This window comes from Phaenicophaeus curvirostris, unplaced genomic scaffold, assembly GCF_032191515.1.
Source record: "Phaenicophaeus curvirostris isolate KB17595 unplaced genomic scaffold, BPBGC_Pcur_1.0 scaffold_290, whole genome shotgun sequence".
NCBI lineage: Eukaryota > Metazoa > Chordata > Aves > Cuculiformes > Cuculidae > Phaenicophaeus > Phaenicophaeus curvirostris.
This window is the reverse complement of record NW_027206902.1, coordinates 91,603-109,585: the sequence shown is the minus strand read 5'-3', so window position 1 is coordinate 109,585 and position 17,983 is coordinate 91,603. Positions and strand designations below refer to the sequence as shown.

The window sequence follows — 17,983 nt, the reverse complement described above, 5'->3', positions numbered from 1 at the left end:
GGCCAAGTCCCAGCGCCGGCGGATCGCGGTGTCCCTGGCTGCCACCCAGGCCTGGCAGCGAGACCCCGGCGCATCGCCGCTCCTGCAGCCCCCGCTGCATCCCCCCCTGCTGCAACCCCTGCTGCAGCCCCCCTACCTGCAACCCCAGCTACATCGCTCCTACCCGCAGCCCCCGCTGCATCACCCCTATCCGCAGCCCCTCTACGCGCAGCCCTGGCTGCAGCCGCTGCTGCATCCCCCCTACCTGCAACCCCTGCTGCAACCCCCCTACCCACAGCCCCTGCTGCATCCCCCTCCTTGCTCCTTGCTCACCAGCAGCACCAGTGAGACCCCAGTAGCTCCCAGTACCCCATCGGCATCCCCGGCACAGCGCGAGGAGCCAGGACCAGCACCAAACCCCATCGGCATCCCCGGCACAGCATGGGGAGCCAGGACCAGCACCAAACCCCATCGGCATCCCCGGCACAGCGCGGGGAGCCAGGACCAGCACCAAACCCCATCGGCATCCCTGGCACAGCATGGGGAGCCAGGACCAGCACCAAACCCCATCGGCATCCCCGGCACAGCACGGGGAGCCAGGACCAGCACCAAACCCCATCGGCATCCCCGGCACAGCGCGGGGAGCCAGGACCAGCACCAAATCCCATCGGCAGCCCTGGCACAGCGCAGGGAGCCAGGAGCAGCCGCCAGGCCTGTGATCATGGTGACCTTGACATGAGCTGAGGGTGCATCGTGGGCTCCTTTGGCTGCGGTCGCTGCCGATGATTCACTGAGCCGCTGCCTGCACCCCCAGCCCCACTGTGCCCCCAGCTCGACGGGTCACTGCGCCAGAGCCGGGGCTGCCCTGCAACCCTCTGGTCCGTTCCGACCAGCAGCAGCATCCCTGGGCCATGCGGCTCCCCATCCCATCTCATCCCATCCCCATCCCAATGTCATCTCCATCCCCAGCCCAACTTCATCTCCATCTCCATCCCCATCCCAACGTCATCCCCATCCCACCTCACCCCACCTCATCCATTGAACGGGTTATTGGTGCCTACGGCAGAGGGTTTGGAACTAGATGATGTTTAAAGTCCCTTCCAACCCAAACTATTCTATCGTTCTATGATCCCATCTCTAACCCACTCTGACCCCATCTCTACCCCCATCTCCATCCCATCCCAATCCCCATCACCATCCCAGCCTGTTCCCATCCTCATCCCCACCCTCATCCCATACTGTCTTCATTCCACCCCCATCTCCACCCCACACTATCCCCTTCTGCATCCCTAACCCATCCAATCCTCATCTCCACCCTGATTCCATCCACATCCCATCCCCATCCCCTCTCCACCCCCAACCCCATTTCATCTTCATCCCAACCCCATCTCCATCCCCATCCCATCCCATCCCATCCCATCTCCATCTCCACCCCAATCCCAACCTCATCCCATCTCCATCCCAACCTGTCCTCATTCCATCCCCATCTCCATCCTACCCCAATCCCATTTCCACCTCCATCCTATCTCAACCCCCCTCCCCATCTCCACCCCCATCCTCATCCCACCGCAACAAGACATGCTGGGGGGGTTTCTGTGACAGGGCTGGGAGCTCCCCGAGGGGTTGGGGTCCCCTGTGTGCCCCCCCTCAATGCGGGGTGGGGATTTGGGGGGCTGCTTGGAGACCCCAGAGCGTGGGCAGCTCGGTCCCTGCCAGCTGCCAGGGTCCTGTGGGGCTGGGGACGCCGAGCGGGGTCCCCTGTCCCCCTCCCCTCCGCTGCGTCCCCAGGCACCGGGGGGGTCCCGGGGGCCCCCGGCAGCTCGTTAGCCGTCGAGGGACTCGAGGTGTAATTAAGCAGCAGCCGCCTTCTGCTCCCCCGCAGCCAGATGGTGGTTACACAACGTGCCAAGGATCACCCGCCGCGGCCCCCGGCACCGCGGGCACCGGGCACGCTGCCGCGGCATCGCGGTCACGGAGACGAGGACAAGGGGTGTCCCGGCCTGGGGAGGAAGGGGGGGCTGCCCCATAACCCCCCCGGGACACCCCGCATCCCCCAGCCACGTGTCCCCCTGCCACGGCACAGGGAGCCGGCGGCACCGGGCACGCTGCCGCGGCACCGCGGTGATGGAGACGAGGCCACGGGGAGGTCCAGTCCTGCACCCCCCGAGCCCCTCACAGCACCTCCCTGGGGGCTCCAGCACCTCCTGGCCACCTCCAGCGTTGCATGGCCACCTCTAACACCTCCTGGCCACCTCCAGCACATATTGGCTATCAACCCCTGGCCACCACCAGCATTGCATGGCCACTTCCAGCACCTCCTGGCCACCACCAGCATTGCAGGGCCACTTCCAGCACCTCCTGGCCACCACCAGCACCTCCTGGCCACCACCAGCATTGCATGGCCACCTCCAGCACCTCCTGGCCACCACCAGCACCTCCTGGCCACCACCAGCATTGCATGGCCACCTCCAGCACCTCCTGGCCACCACCAGCATTGCATGGCCACTTCCAGCACCTCCTGGCCACCACCAGCATTGCATGGCCACTTCCAGCACCTCCTGGCCACCACCAGCATTGCATGGCCACCGCTTTGCCACCTCCAGCATCCCCTGGCCCCCTCCAGCACCTCCTGGCCCCCTCCAGCACGGCACAACCACCTCCTCGCCCCCTCCAGCACCTCCTGGCCACCTCCAGCACCCGCTGGCCCCCTCCAGCATTGCATGGCCACCTCCTGGTCCCCTCCAGCACCTCCTGGCCACCTCCAACATCCTCCAGCATCCTCCTGGTCACCCGCAGCATCCCCTGGTCACCTGCAGCACCTCCTGTCCCCCTCCAGCACCCCCCGCCCCCCTCCCTCGTCCAGGTGAGCACCCCGGAGGCCTCACCTGCGTGACCTTCTCGGTGACGTTGTGGGTTCTCTCCTTGATCTTGGTGGGCGCGATGATCTCCCTCTCGCCGGGGGGGGCGGCCAGGAAGGCGTCCGGCTTGAGGTCCACGAAGTTGAGGGTGATGTGGGGGATGCGGCTGATGGCTCGGTACCGCACCAGGTCCGAGTCCGACGTCGAGTTCAGCAGCGCGCTCCGCACGTGGTTCATGGCCCCTGGGGGGAGCAGGGGGCACCCCGACATTGGGGGGGGAGGTCACAGGGGGCGAGGGAACCCCAAGATTGGGGGTGGTCCCATAGGGGGTGAGGGGGCCCCAAGATTGGGGGGTGTTCCTACATGAGGCAAGAGGAACACAAGATTTGGGGGGGGTCACAGGAGGGGCGAGGGGACCCCAAGATTGGGGGGGAGCCCTACATGGGGCAAGGGGACCACAAGATTTGAAGGGGAGAGGGTCACAGGAGGAGGGAGGGGACCCCAGGATTGGGGAGGTCACAGGAGGGGCGAGGGGACCCTAAGATTGGGGGGGTGGGGGTCCCACAGGGGGTGAGGGGACCCCAAGAGTTGGGGGGGGGCCACAGGGGGCAAGGGAACCCCAACGCTGGGGGGAAGGGGCTGTCAAACAGGGGGTAAAGGGACTCCACAAATGAGGGGGTTCCCAGAGCAAGTGAGGGGACCCCAAGACTGGAGGGACCCACAGGGGGCAAGGGGACCCCAGGAGTGGGGGTGGTCCCATAGGGGGTGAAGGGATCCCAAGATTGGCGGGGATCCCACAGGGGGCAAGGGGACCCCAAGACTGGGGGGTTTCCACAGGGGGTGCAAGGGCACCTCAAGACTGGGGGGGGATGTCCCACATGGGGTGAGGGGACCCCAAGATAGGGGGTGGTGGGTCCCACAGGGGACGAGGGGACCCCAGGAGTGGGGGGTGGTCCCACAGGGGGTGAGGGGACCCCAAGATTGGGGGGAGGGGGCTGTCAAACAGGGGGTAAGGGGACTCTACAAATGAGGAGGGTGTCCCAGAGCAGGTGAGGGGACCCCAGGATCGGGGGGGGGTCCCATAGGGGGTGAGGGGACCCCAAGCCGCAGGGCCATGACACGACAGCTCGCTATTGTTTCTCGTTAATATCATTATTGTCCACCCCCTTAATAAGCTTAACGGGATCCTGGGCTAACGAGGTTAATTGCTGCTGCTCTGGCGCTGCCAAAGGGCTCGGGGCTGCGAGGTGGGGGGGACCCCAAACTGGGGTGGGGGGACACACACCGACCTGGCCCTAATGAGAACCCTAATGAGCTGCCACAGGGACACCAACCTGGCTCTAACGAGGTTCGTAATGAGCTGCCACGAGGAGGCCAACCTGGCTCTAATGAGGTGCCACGAGAACACCAACCTGGCCTAACGAAGGCCCTAATGAGCTGCCATAAGGACATCAACTTGGTCCTAGTGAGGTTCCTAATGAGCCGCCACAAGGACACCAACCTGGCTCTAACGAGAGTCCTAATGAGCCACCATGAGGACACCAACTTGGCCCTAACGAGGTTCCTAATGAGCTGCCACGAGGACACCAACTTGGCCCTAACGAGGTTCCTAATGAGCTGTCACAAGGATGCCAACCTGGCTCTAACGAGGTCCCCAATGAGGTGCCACGAGGACACCAACTTGGCCCTAACGAGGTCCTAACGAGGTGCCACAAGGACACCAAACTGGCTGGAATGAGGTACCATGAGGATGCCAATCTGGCCCTAACGAAGGCCCTAATGAGCAGCCAGAGGACACCAACCTGGCTCTAATGAGGTCCCTAATTAGGTGCCACGAGGACACCAAACTGGCTGGAATGAGGTACCACGAGGATGCCAATCTGGCTCTAACGAAGGCCCTAATGAGCTGCCACAAGGACATCAACTTGGTCCTAATGACGTTCCCAATGAGCTGCCACGAGGACACCAACCTGGCTCTAATTAGGTGCCACAAGAACACCAACCTGGCCCTATCGACGTTCCTAATGAGCTGCCACAAGGACACCAACTTGGCCCAAACGAGGTTCCTAATGAGCTGCCACGAAGACACCAACCTGGCCCTAATGAAGCCCCCAACGAGCTGTCATAAGGACACCAACTTGGCCCTAATGAGCTCCCATGAGGATGCCAGCCTGGCTCTAATGAGCTGCCATGAGGACATCAACTTGGTCCTAATGAGGTTCCTAATGAGCTGCCACGAAGACACCAACCTGGCTCTAATTAGGTGCCACGAGAACACCAACCTGGCCCTAAGGAGCTGCCATAAAGACACCAACCTGGCCCTAACGAGCTGCCCCCCAAGGACTTCACCCCATGGCCGCGGCCGTTATGGCGCATGCCTGGCTGTGTCCCCATCCCTAACGAGCTGCCTGGGCTAACGACTCCCCTGCACCCATGGCAGCGCCGAGGCCGGGAGCCCCCCGTGCGGTACCGGTGCTGGATCCGCGGTGCATGGCGTGGCCGGCGCTGGCGTGGCGGCTGTGGCCGCGCTTGTCGCCCTCGCCCCTCATGGCCTCGATGTCGTCGACGGAGGAGGCGCGGCGCACGCTGTGCAGGCTCTCGCGGCTGCGGCCCAGGCTGCAGTTGGAGAAGGCGGCGTGCAGCGCCAGGCGGTCGCCGCGCGGCGAGGACTGGGTGACGGGGGGCTCGTCCCCCATCAGCGCCGCCTCGTCCTCGGCCTGGGTGCCCCCCAAGGGGCCGCCGGCATCCAGCGACGACGCGGGCTCCTCGGGGCCGGAGTCGCTGCTCTGCTTGGAGAAGTCGACGACGACGGCGTCGGGCGGCTCGGGCGGCAGCGACTGCTTGCTGCCCGCCAGCGCCAGCAGCGCCGGCAGCTTCAGCCGCAGGGACTTGCTGCGCCCTGCGGGGGCACGAGACGGGTCGGGGGCTGCTCGCCAAACCCACCCCGCGGGCACTCGCCACACGCTGCGGCGCGAGCCACGAGCCAGGGACGCGGGAGCTGCAGGAGCTGCAGGAGCTGCAGGAGCGAGGGGTGTGGGATGTGTGGGAGCTGCAGGAGCGAGGGGGCCGAGATGCGCGGGAGCTGCAGGAGCGAGGGGGGCAGGAGCTGCAGGAGCTGCAGGGGCGAGGGGGGCAGGAGCTGCAGGAGCTGCAGGAGCTGCAGGAGCTGCAGGGGTGAGGGGTGTGAGATGTGCGGGAGCTGTAGGAGCTGCAGGAGCTGCAGGAGCAAGGGGTGTGGGATGCTCAGGAGCTGCAGGAGCTGCAGGAGCTGCAGGAGCGAGGCGGGCAAGATGTGCAGGAGCTGCAGGAGCGAGGGGTGTGAGATGTGCGGGAGCTGTAGGAGCTGCAGGAGCTGCAGGAGCGAGGGGTGTGAGATGCGCGGGAGCTGCAGGAGCAGGATCGAGGGAGCTGCAGGACCAGGGGTGCATTATGTGCAAGGGATTCGGGAGATGCAGGAGCAGAGGCACAGGACAAGTGGGAGCTGCAGGAGCAGGCACGCAGGATGAGCAGGAGAAGAGCTGAAGGAGCTGGGGTGCAGGGCAAACAGGAGCAGGACAAGTGGGAGCTGCAGCAGCAGGACAAGTGGGATGAGCAGAAGCAGAGATGAAGGCTGAGCAGGGTTGAGGGAGCTGCAGGAGAAAGGGATGCGAGATGTGCAGCAGCTGCAGGAGCAGAGGTGTGGGATGAGCAGGAGCTGCAGGAGGAGGGAGGTGGGACATGCAGGAGCTGCAAGAGCAGAGCTGCACGATGTGCAAGGGGTGCGGGAGCTGCAGGAGCAGGGTTGAGGTCTCAGGGCTGCGAGATGTGCAGGAGCTGCAGGCCCTACCTGCGGGGAACCAGGTGGCGGGGGTGACCCAGTGGTTGGTGTCCTTGTCAGGCGAGCCCAGACGCTCCTTCTCCATCACCACCTCGAAGTTGAGGATGAACATGATGACAGCCCCATCCTCGTTCTTCACGGGCACCACATCCACCAGGCACAAGAAGCAGCTGCCTGCAGGGTTGGGGAGGACGGGGTGGGGGGCTCAGCACCGCCTGGGTAACCCCTCTTGTCCCCCCTCCCCAGCCGGGAGACCCCTTCTGCCCCCCCCCAACCCCATGGGATTTGAATTTGCTGACTCAGCAGGGCTGCGCAGCTGCATCACGGGTTGGGGAAACTGAGGCACGAGAGGGTGAAGAGGGCCCTGTTCCCCCTGGACCCCCTCCTGCCCCCCCCCAACCCTTGCCCCTCCATCCCCATAGGATCTGAATCTGCTGACTCAGCAGGGAAACGCACAGGCTGGGGAAACTGAGGCACCAGAGGGTGGGGAGGGTCCTGCTTCCCCCTAAAACGGGGAAGAGCAGGCTGAGGGGGGAGGAAATGTGGGGGCACCTGGGGCCACGGAGTGGGGGGGACGGACACAAGGGCCATAGTGGGGGCAGGGAGGGGTGCGGGGCCAGGGGCTTAAGCGGATCAGGGCTCGTTAACAGCTGTGGTGTTAATCCTGCAGCCACAGCTGGACTGGGGGGGTGGAGGGGAGGGGCTGGGGAGAGGGGGGGGCAGCCTAGGAGGGACTGAGGGGGGAGTGGGAGCAGCCGGGGGGGTGTCCAGGGGCAGAAGTGGGGGTCTGGGTGCAGCTGGGGGGGCTGAGGGGGGAGTGGGAGCAGCCAGGGTGTCCAGGGGCAGAAGGGGGGGTGGTCAGGGGTGTGCAAGCTGGGAAAAGGGGGTGTCTGGATGCAGCTTGGGGGGGGTCTGAGAGCAGCATGAGAGGGGTTGGAGAGGGCCAGGGGGGGTGCAAGCTGCAAGGGGGGGCATCTGGGGGCACCCCAAAGCACACGGTGGGGGGATTTGGGGGGCCACGAGCAGCAGCCCCCCCTTGCACCCCTGGGATGGGGATCCCTGCGGCACCGCATGGCACAGCGAGCGTGGCACGGAATGGCACGGGGGGGATTAGCAGCACCGACACGTGGCACGGTGCCACCAGCAGCTTTGCTGCAGCCGAGCCCCCCCAGGGAATCCTAATCCCCCCAACCCCCCCGGGGCCACCACAAGCACCGGCCCCCCCGTGCCCAGCCACGCTGCAGCACACGGTGCAACATGCCACGCAACGCCACAGCATGGGATCACCCAACAGGTTGGTTGGAAGGGACCTTAAAATCCATCCAGTCCCACCCCTGCCTTGGCAGGGACACCTCCCACTGGATCAGGGGCTCCAAGCCCCATCCAACCTGGCCTTGAACCCCTCCAGGGATGGCGCAGCCACCCCTGCTCTGGGCAACCTGTTCCAGGGCCTCCCCACCCTCATCGTGAAGAAATTCCTCCTGTCCAGTCTGCCAACACCCCCTGCACCCCAACACCTGCACTGTGTCCCCCCTCCGTGCACATCAACTCCCCCCCTTGCACCCCAACATTGTGGGCAATGCTCTTTGCAGCCCTCGGGGCCACCACACTGGGACCTGAACTGGGACCCCTGCACTGGGAACCCCACACCAGAACCCCCACACCAGGACCTGAACTGGGACACCAGCACTGGGAACCCAGCACCAGAACCCCCACGCCAGGACCTGAACTGGGACCTGAACTGGGACACCAGCACTGGGACATGAACTGGGACCCCCGTACCAGGACCTGCACTGGGACCCCTGCACTGGGGAACCCTGCACCAGATCCTGAACTGGGATCCCCACCCTGGGACCTGAACTGGGAACCCCACACTGGGACCCCCACACCAGATCCTGAACTGGGACACCCACCCTGGACCTGAACTGGGACCTGAACTGGGAACCCTGCAATGGGAGCCCTGCACCAGGACCTGAACTGGGACAGCAGCACTGGGATCTCCACACCAGATCATGAACTGGGATCCCCACTCTGGGAACTGAATTGGGAACCCCACACTAGGAACCCCGCACGGGGAACCCTGCGCCAGATCCTGAACTGGGATCCCCACCCTGGGACCTGAACTGGGACCCCTGCACTGGGACCCCCACGCTGGGACCTGAACTGGGACCCCAGCACTGGGACCCCCACACCGGGACCCTCGCGGTGGGACGCTGCCCCAGGAGAGGCCCCCCATGCGGCCGCGGTGCCCCCGCTGCCCCAGCCACGCGGCGGGTGCCCCAGGGAGCCCAAGGCCGGCGCTGCGGGCACACGGCGTCCCCGGCTGTGTAAACACCATCGCTCACCCGCCACGGCTGCGGCTGCGGCTGGCGACGCGCTGGGGCCCTGCAGCCTCGCACAACCGCAGCGCAAAACCGCAGCCCAGGGGCGCAGCGGGGAGCAGGGCACGGGGCGTCAGGGCAAAGGGCAGCGAGGGCGCCGAGGGGACCAGCCACGGCTGCTGCGCCAAGGCTGCTCCGAGAATCACAGAATCACCAGGTTGGAAGAGACCCACGGGATCATGGAGTCCAACCATCCCCATCAATCACTGACCCGTGTCCCTCAGCACCTCGGCCACCCGGCCCTTAAACCCCTCCAGGGAAGGGGACTCAACCCCCTCCCTGGGCAGCCTCGGACACTGCCCAATGACCCTTTCCAGGAAAGATTCCATCCTGCTGTCCAGCCTGACCCTCCCCTGGTGGAGCTTGAGGCCATTCCCTCTCGTCCTGTCCCCTGTCCCTTGGGAGAAGAGCCCAGCTCCCTCCTCTCCACAACCTCTTCTCAGGGAGTTGCAGAGAGCAATGAGGTCTCCCCTCAGCCTCCTCTTCTCCAGGCTGAACCCCCCCAGCTCTCTCAGAAACTCCTCCTAACCCTTGTTCTCCAGCCCCCTCCCCAGCTCCGTTCCCTTCTCCAGACGTTCTCCAGCCCCTCAAGGTCTTTCTTGGAGTGAGGGGCCCAGAACTGACCCCAGGATTCGAGGAGCGGTCTCCCCAGGGCTGAGTCCAGAGGGAGCAGAACCTCCCTGGCCCTGCTGGCCACGCCGGCTCTGCTCCAAGCCAAGATGCCCTTGGCCTTCTTGGCCCCCTGGGCCCCTGCTGGCTCATGTTCAGTCGCTGTCAACCAACACCCCCAGGTCCTTCTCCTCCAGGCACTTTCCAGGCTTCTCCTAGGCTGGAGCTGCTCAGGGTCGTTGTGCCCCAAGTGCAGGACCTGCCATTTGGCCTCGTTCACCCTCCTGCCGTTGGCTTCAACCAAGGTTGCCGGGTTGTAGCCGCAATGGCAGAGCTGGCGGCCACAAGGCCCCTGCGCCACAGCAGCTTTCGGGGTCCCCCAGCACAGCGAGGCCCCTCAACCCACCCCCCCCCCAGCAGCAGCACCGTGCTACCCCCAATGCTGCAGCACGCGGCTGACACAAGACCCCCACACTGGGTCTGGAACTGGGACACCAGCACCGGGAGCCCAGTCAGGACCCCCTCACCATGTCCTGAACGGGGCCACCTGCACGGGGACCCCCGCCGGCAGCAAGCGCTGCGCCCCGTAATTAGCGGAGCCCTAACAAGAGCTCCTCCAGCACCAGGAAGGAGCAGCCACGCGTTGCCAGCGCCTGCCCAGCGCGGGCGCCGCATTCGGGTCCAAAGGGCATCGGCTGCACCCGCCGTGCCAGGCACTGCAGCGCCCGGCTGCACCACCAGCCCCAAAACCAGCTGCAGGGGCAGCACTGCAGTGCTCAGCTGCACTGCCGGCTCCAAAACCAGCTGCAGGGGCATCACTGCAGTGCTCAGCTCTACCTCCAGCCCCAAAACCAGCTGCAGGGGCATCACTGCAGTGCTCAGCTCTACCTCCAGCCCCAAAACCAGCTGCAGGGGCAGCACTGCAGTGCTCAGCTCTACCTCCAGCCCCAAAACCAGCTGCAGGGGCAGCACTGCAGTGCTCAGCTGCACCGCCGGCTCCAAAACCAGCTGCAGGGGCAGCACTGCAGCGCTCAGCTGCACCTCCAGCTCCAAAACCAGCTGCAGGGGCAGCACTGCAGCCGGCTGCACGGCTCAGCCACAACCGGCTGCGTTGCAACCGGCTGCATGGGAGAACGGCACAGCCGCGAGCCACTGCGTGTGCAGTGCTGCAGCTGGATGAATCAGCAGCGCTGTGGTGCCCAGCTGCATGGGAAGCACCACAGCTGGCTGCATGGGCAGCAGGGCACAGCCGCAGCCGGCTGCGGCACAGCAGGCTCTCCCGCCACGCTGCTTCCGTCCCATCTCCGGCTCGGAGCCGCTGGCAGCCGCTCAAGCGGCGCTGCCAGCACGCGGTGCCCCAGGCCGGCGCGGCTGCACGAGGCGGCGCAGGCCGGCGGATTCGGCGCAGGCCGGCGGCTGGGAACAGCTTTGTTTACTCTGCTCACCAGAACCAGGCCGGGTGCCGAGCTGTCGCGAGAGCCGCGACACCTGGTGCCGGCACCCGTGGGGGAGCCCTGGCACAGGGACCCCTGGGAGCGAGGGATGGGGCGTGGTGGTGCCCCAAGACGGCAGCACCGCGACACCCAGCGCGGTCTCGAGCCCTGCAGCCCCTGCCGTGGAGCAGCTGTGGGGCAGGAGCATCTCCCCTGCGTGCCCCACGTCCCTCGCTTCGATGCCAGGCAGCCCCCACGGCTCCACGGGGATGGGCTGGGGGCGCAGAGTTGGGGGGCAAAGCGGGGTGCATGGGGTTGGAGGTGCAGGGGTGCATGGGGTGGTCTCAACGCAGGCATCCCACTGCGGGGGACCCAGTGGGGAGGTCTCTGTGCAGATCCTGGGGATGCAGGGGGTCCCGGTGGGGGTGTCCTCATGCAGGACCCTCACACCCCACTGCACGTAGCTCCCTGAACCCACAACCAGCAGCCCTGGCACCACCTCAGCCTGCTGGTGATGCCGCTGGGGCAGAACGGGGCCCCCCAGAGCTGTGGCCAGAGGAGTCCCCCAGCGCTGCCCCTCGGCACGCAGGAACCACCGCACGCACCAGCCCCACGTGGCACCAACGCGGCACAGGCCCCGCGGCCCTCGACGCCGCCGCTGCCCACCCGCGCCGGCACCCATGGCACACACCCCCGCGGGGGCCCGGCGGGGTCCCTACCGTCCTTGCGGTAGAAGCAGATCTCCACCTTGCGCTCCTCGGCGCCCAGCAGCGCCTGGGCGATCTGGGCGGCGGCGCCGCGCTGCGTGCGGGGCCCGTGGAGGAAGTCGCAGGTGCTGGGTTTCTGCATCACCTCGGCGCGCGAGTAGCCGCACAGCTGGCAGAAGCCGTCGTTGCAGTAGATCACGGCGCAGTTCTCCACCCGCGCGTTGGCGATGATGAACTTGCGGCCTAGGGCAGAGGGGAAGCGTCGGCACCAGCTCCGGGCGTCCCTGCCAGTGGCTTCCAAGCGACCCCACAAACCAACCCGCTCGCCAAGCTGCCGGTACCGCCACCATCACGGCGGGGACCCCTCCGCCATCACCTTGGAGCTCCCACCATCGTCACAGCACGAACCCCTCCGCCATCACCTTGGAGTTCCCACCACCATCACCATTGAGCTCCCACCACCATCACCACGTGGACCCCTCCACCATCACCACCGAGTTCCCAGCACCATCACAGCTGGGACCCCTCCACTATCACCTTGGAGTTCCCACCATCATCACAGCAAGGAACCCCCCACCATCATGGTTGGGACCCTTCCACCATCACCTTGGAACTCCCACCACCATCACTGCACAGACCCCTCCACCATCAGGGCTGGGACCCCAGCACCATCAGCAACAGGGACCCCAGCACAGCAGGGACCTCAACACCATCGCAACAGGAACCCCAAGACCATCGTGGTGGGGACCTTGTTGCCACCACCATCACCAAAGGGACCCCATTTCTGTCACAGCAGGGACCCCAACACCCCAGGGACCCCAACACCATCACCGCAGGGACCCCAACACCGCAGGGACCCCAACACCATCACCCCCAGTCCTCCCAGTTCCTGCACCTCTCCCAGTCCCCATCCCTCTCTTCCCCCCATCCCATTCCACCCCAGTCCCCTTCCCCAGCCCCCCCAACCCCATCACCCCCAGCCCCCCAGTCCCTATCCCTCTCCACCCCCACTCTCCATCACCCCCAGCCCTTGATCTCCAGCCCCATTCCCCCAGTCCTCCTCCCATCACCCCCAGCCCCATCACCCCCAGTCCCTCGACCCCTCCCCGTCCCCCCAGCCCCACCACCTCCAGCCCCCTCCCTAGTTCCCAGCCCCATCACTCCCACCCTCTCTGGTCCCCATCCCTGTCACCCCCAGTCCTCCTCCCTGGTCCCCAGCCCTGTCACCTCCACCCCACTCCCCCCAGTCCTCCTCCCATCACCTCCATCCCTTGGCCTCAGGCACCATCACCCCCAGCCCCCCTCCCTGTCACCCCCAGCCCCATCACCCCCCTTCCCCATCCCCCTCAGCCCTTGTTCCCCCTCCCCTTCCCCCCATATCCATCACCTCCAGCCCATGGCCCCCATCCCCATCACCCCCAGTCCCCCTCCCCACCCTCCCCAGCACCATCACCCCCAGCCCCTGATCCCCTCCCCGTCTCCCCCAGCCCCATCATCCCCCCTCCATCATTCCGAGCCCCTGATCCCCCCCTCCATCCCCCCATATTCATCACCCTCATCACCTCCAGCCCCATCACAGCCCCCACCCCTGTCATCCCCAGCTCTGTCACCCCCAGCCCTCGTCCCAGTCCTCATCCCCATCACCCCCAACTCCTGGTCCCCCTCCCCATCCCCCCCATTCCTGTCACTCCCACCCCTTGGCCCCCAGCCCCTGGTGTCCCCCCACATCAGCCCCAGCCCCTGGTGTGTCCCCTCCCATCACCCCTAGTCCCTGGTGTCCCCCCAGCCCATCACCCCCAACCCCCGGTGTGTCCCCCCAGCCCCATGACCCCCAGCCCCTGGTGTGTTCCCCCTGTCCCCCCAGCCCCATCACCCCCAGCCCCCCATGCATCCCCCCATCCCCCCCAGCCCCTGGCGTCACCCCCAGCCCCATCACCCCCAGCCCCCCATGCATCCCCCCATCACCCCCAGCCCCTGGTGTGTCCCCCCTGTCCCCACAACCCCATCACCCCCTGCCCCTGGTGTCCCCCCCAGCCCCATCACCCCCAGCCCCCAGTTTGTCCCCCCCATCCCTCGCAGCCCCAACACCCCCAGCCCCTGGTGTGTGTCCCCTGCCCCCCCAGCCCCATCACCCCCAGACCCTGGTGTTGCCCCCAGCCCATCACCCCCAGCCCCATCACCCCCAGTCCCCTCTGTCCCCCCCAGCCCCATCACCCTGACCCCCTGGTGTGTGTCCCCCCTGCCCCCCAGCCCCATCCCCCCCATCCCCCCGTGCATCCCCCCATCACCCCCAGCCCCCAGCGTCCCCCCCAGCCCCATCACCCCCAGCCCCCCATGCATCCCCCCATCACTCCCAGCCCCCAGCGTCACCCCCAGCCCCATCACTCCCAGCCCCCCATGCATCCCCCCATCACCCCCAGCCCCCCCTTTCCCCCCCCCGCCCCCCCCACTCACTCTGCCCCTCGAACTTGCGGATGATGGTGTCCAGGAAGGTGTTTTGGGGGGCGACGTGCCCCCTCCGCACCGGCATCCTGCCCGGCCCATGGGGGGGGCCCCGAGCCGGCGGGGGGCGGGGGGGGCCTGTCCGGGGGGGCCCCGAGCCGCGGGGGGTCCCGGTGCCCTTGGAGCAAGGACGGAGCTGCCGGGAGGTGGGGGGAAGGAGGCGGGGGGGAGAAACGGGGAGGGGGGGGAGGGGGGGGATGAACCGGGGAAGAGGAGGGGGGTGATGAACCGGAGGGGGGGGGGATGAACCGGGGAGGGGGGGTGAACCGGAGGGGGGGGGATGAACCGGAGAGGAGGGAGGGGGGGGTGAACCGGGGAGGGGGGGGGGGGGGGAACAAGGTTGGGGGGGGGGGGGGTGTCTCAGCTCAACCCCCTCAAGGGCTGCGGGGGTGGGGGGGTGGGAAAGGGGGTGAAGGGGAGAAATGGAGGAGGGGGGGGGAGAGGAAGGAGAACAAGGAGGGGGGGGTGTCAGCTCAGCCCCCTGAAGGGATGGAGGTGAAATCTAATGGGGGGGGGGGGATAAATGGGGTGGGGGGGGAGGAGAAGCAGGTGTGGGGGAGGCAGGTGGGGGGGGCGGCGAGGGAGGGGTTAAGCCTCCCCCACCCCGGTGCGGGTCCCGGTAACCGGTGCAGGAGCCGGTTCCCCCCCCCCCCCCGCCTCGCCCTGCTCGGCCCTTATTTAGTCAAGGAGCGGCTTTGGGGTGGGGGGTGATGGAGCCGCCCCCCCCCCCCCCCCCTCCCCCTCCCCGGCCCCGCCCCGCCCCGCTCGGCCCCGGTTCGGCTCCGGTTCGTGCCCGGTTCCCCGTTCCCCGTTCCCGGTGCCCGGTGCCCACGCTGCGTGTTGACAGCCGGGGCCGCGGGGCGGGGCGAGCGCGGCCTTGTTGGGGGGGGGGGGGGAACGGAGAGGGGGGGGGGAACGATGGGAAGGGGGTGGGGGGCTCCACCCGGCACACCCAGCCCGGCGGCACCGAGCGGAACCCGCTCCCCCCCCCCTCCACCCCCCCCCCCATCGGTACGGGGACCCCCCGGGACCCCCCGAGCCCCCCAGCCCCTCCCAAGGTGACCCCCCCACCCCCAGATCCCCCCCTCTCCCAGACCCCCCCATCGCTCCAGGTGCCCCCCGAGCCCCCAGACCCCTCTCAAGGTGACACCCCCACCCCAGATCCCCCCCTCTCAGAGACCCCCCATAAGTCTGGGGGCCCCCCGGGACCCCCAGCCCCCCCCCCCCATCGCTACAGGTGCTCCCCAAGCCCCCCAGCCCCTCTCACGGTGACACCCCCACCCCAGATCCCCCCCCTCCCAGACCCCCCCCCCATCACTCCAAGTGCCCCCCGAGCCCCCAGCCCCTCCCAAGGTGACCCCCCCACCCCAGATCCCCCCCTCTCCCAGACCCCCCCATCACTACAGGTGCACCCCCCCACCACCCCAAAACCGGGTCTCCCCTCTCCCAGTGTGTCCCCCCCAGGAGCTCTCCAACCCCCTCTCAAGGTGCCCCCCTGCCCCAGATCCCCCCCTTCTCCCAGTGCCCCCCCAGGTGACCCTGCCCCCCCATTCCCAGTCCTCCCAGTGCCCCGTCCTGCTGCAGGGCTGGTGCTGGCTCCCAACACCCCCCAGGTCCCAGTATGGCCTGGTGCTGGTCCCAGTACTGGTGCTGGTCCCAGTTCCAGTCCCAGTCCCAGTCCCAGTGCTTATTCTGGGTCCCAGTTCTAATCGCAGTCCCAGTATGGGTTCCCAGTTCCAGTCCCCAGAGCTGATGCTGCCCAGGTCCCAGTTTCAGTCCCAGTGCTGGATCCCAGTTCTGATCCCAGTCCCAGTGCTGCCCAGGTCCCAGTTCTGGTCCCAGTCCCAGTCCCAGTCCCACTCCAGTTCCAGTCCTGTCCCAGTCTCAGTTCCAGGTCCCAGTCCCATTTCCAGGTCCCAGACCAGTCCCATTCCCAGTACAAGGACAAGACCAATCCCAGTCTGAGTCCCAGTGTATTCCCAGTCCAGTCCCAATCAGTACCAAGACCCAGTTCTGCTCCCAGTGCTGCCCAGTCCCAGTTCCACTCCAAATTACTCCAGTTCCAGTCCCAGTCCAGACCCAGTTCAAGTCCCAGTCCCAATCTTAATCCAATTTACCCAAGTTTCAGTCTGAACCCAGTCTCAGTCCAGTCTCAGTCTCAGTTTCAGTCCCAGTTTCAGTCCCAGTCCAGTCACACTCAGTCCCAGTCCCAGTTCTAATCCCAGTTCCAGTCCCAGTCCCAGTTCTAATCCCAGTTCCAGTCTCAATCCCAGTCCAAATTCCAGTCCCAGACTCAGTCCCAGTCCTCAGTCCTGTCCCACTCCCCGTCTCAGAACCAGTTCCAGTCTCAGTTCATGTTCCAGACCAGTTCCAAACCCAGCCCAGTCCCAGTTCCAGTCTCAATCCCAGTCTCAGTCCCACTGCAGTTCCAGTCCAGCCCCAGTCCAAATTTCAATTCCAGTTCCAATCCCAGTCCCACTGCAGTCCCAGTCCTAGTTCCAGTCTCGATCCCAATCCCAGCCTCAGTCCAAATCCCAGTCCCAGTCCAGAGCAGACCCAGACCCAGTCCCACTCCCAGTCCCAATCCCAGTCCTGTCCCAGTCTCAGACTCAGATCCAGCCTCAATCTGTGTCCAATCCCACTCCAGTCCCACTCCCATTCTCACCGCAGTCCCAGTACAGTCTCAGTCCCAGTCCAGTTCCAGCCCCACTCCAGTCCCATTCTCAATTCCAGGTCCCAGTCCTGTTCCAGTCCCAATTCCAGGTCCCAGTCCCATTTCCAGTGCAAGACCAAGCCCCATCCCAGTCCAGTCCCTATCCATTCCACATACCAGTCCCAGTCATGTCCCAGTCCCAATCCCAGTCCAGTCCACTCCCAGTCCTGTTCACTCCATGTCTCAGTCCAGTTTGAGTCCCAGTCCCATTTGCAGTCCCAGTCCCAGTCTCAGTGCTGTCCCAATCCCACTCCCAGGCCCAGTTCCAGGTCCCAGTTTCACTCCAGTTCAAATCCCAGTCCAGTTCAGTCCCTGTTCCAGTGTGACACCATTCCCAGTGCGTTCCCAGTCCCAGTTGCTGCCCTATCACTATTTCTCACTGCAATTATCTCCTGTCCCGTTCACACTCTCAATCCAGTTCCAGTGCAAATCCAGTCCCAGTCCAGTCCAGTCCCAGTTGAAAGATCCCAATGTGATTCCGATCCCAGTCCAGTTCCAATCCCAGTTCCAAATTCTGTCCCAATTCAGTCCTAGTCCAGGTCTCAGTCCAGTCCCAGTTTAGTCCCAGCCCTATGCCAAGACCACTTCCCCAGTCAAACCTCAGCCCCAAACCAATCCAGTCCAAGTCCAATCCCAGTCTAGACCAATTCGAGTCCCAGTCCGCTCCCCTTCCCAATCCCAGTGCTCCCCATGACCAGGAATGGTGCATCCTGGTGCATGGGATGGATGCTCGTCCATCACCACGGAGCTCCCCACAGCTGGGGATGGTGCTCCCAGTGCTCCCAGTTCTCCCATTCCCAGTGATGCTCCCGGTTCCCCCATTCCGGTGATGCTCCCGGTTCTCCCATTCCCGGTGATGCTCCCGGTTCTCCCATTCCCGCTGGTGCTCCCGGTCCCCCATTCCAGTGATGCTCCCGGTCCCCCATTCCCAGTGATGCTCCCAGTTCCCCATTCCCAGTGATGCTCCCAGTCCCCCATTCCCAG

At 65.9% G+C, this 17,983-nt stretch overlaps 1 protein-coding gene across 2 annotated transcripts in view; it reads right to left on the bottom strand.

Moving 5' to 3' along the window:
• KCNH2 (potassium voltage-gated channel subfamily H member 2) overlaps nucleotides 1-14,357 on the bottom strand; it is a 31,346-nt gene extending 16,989 nt beyond the window's left edge. The window contains exons 1-5 of one of the 2 annotated variants that reach the window (XM_069882686.1): nucleotides 14,239-14,357; nucleotides 11,797-12,027; nucleotides 6,664-6,828; nucleotides 5,308-5,736; nucleotides 2,865-3,079 (exon numbers count right to left, since the gene is read on the bottom strand). In XM_069882686.1, the coding sequence (XP_069738787.1) occupies nucleotides 2,865-3,079; nucleotides 5,308-5,736; nucleotides 6,664-6,828; nucleotides 11,797-12,027; nucleotides 14,239-14,314 (1,116 nt within the window). In that variant the 5' untranslated portion in view covers nucleotides 14,315-14,357. The remainder of the gene's footprint in view (nucleotides 1-2,864; nucleotides 3,080-5,307; nucleotides 5,737-6,663; nucleotides 6,829-11,796; nucleotides 12,028-14,238) is intronic. The other variant, XM_069882685.1, reaches the window with a different exon arrangement.
• Nucleotides 14,358-17,983: the final 3,626 nt, after the last annotated feature.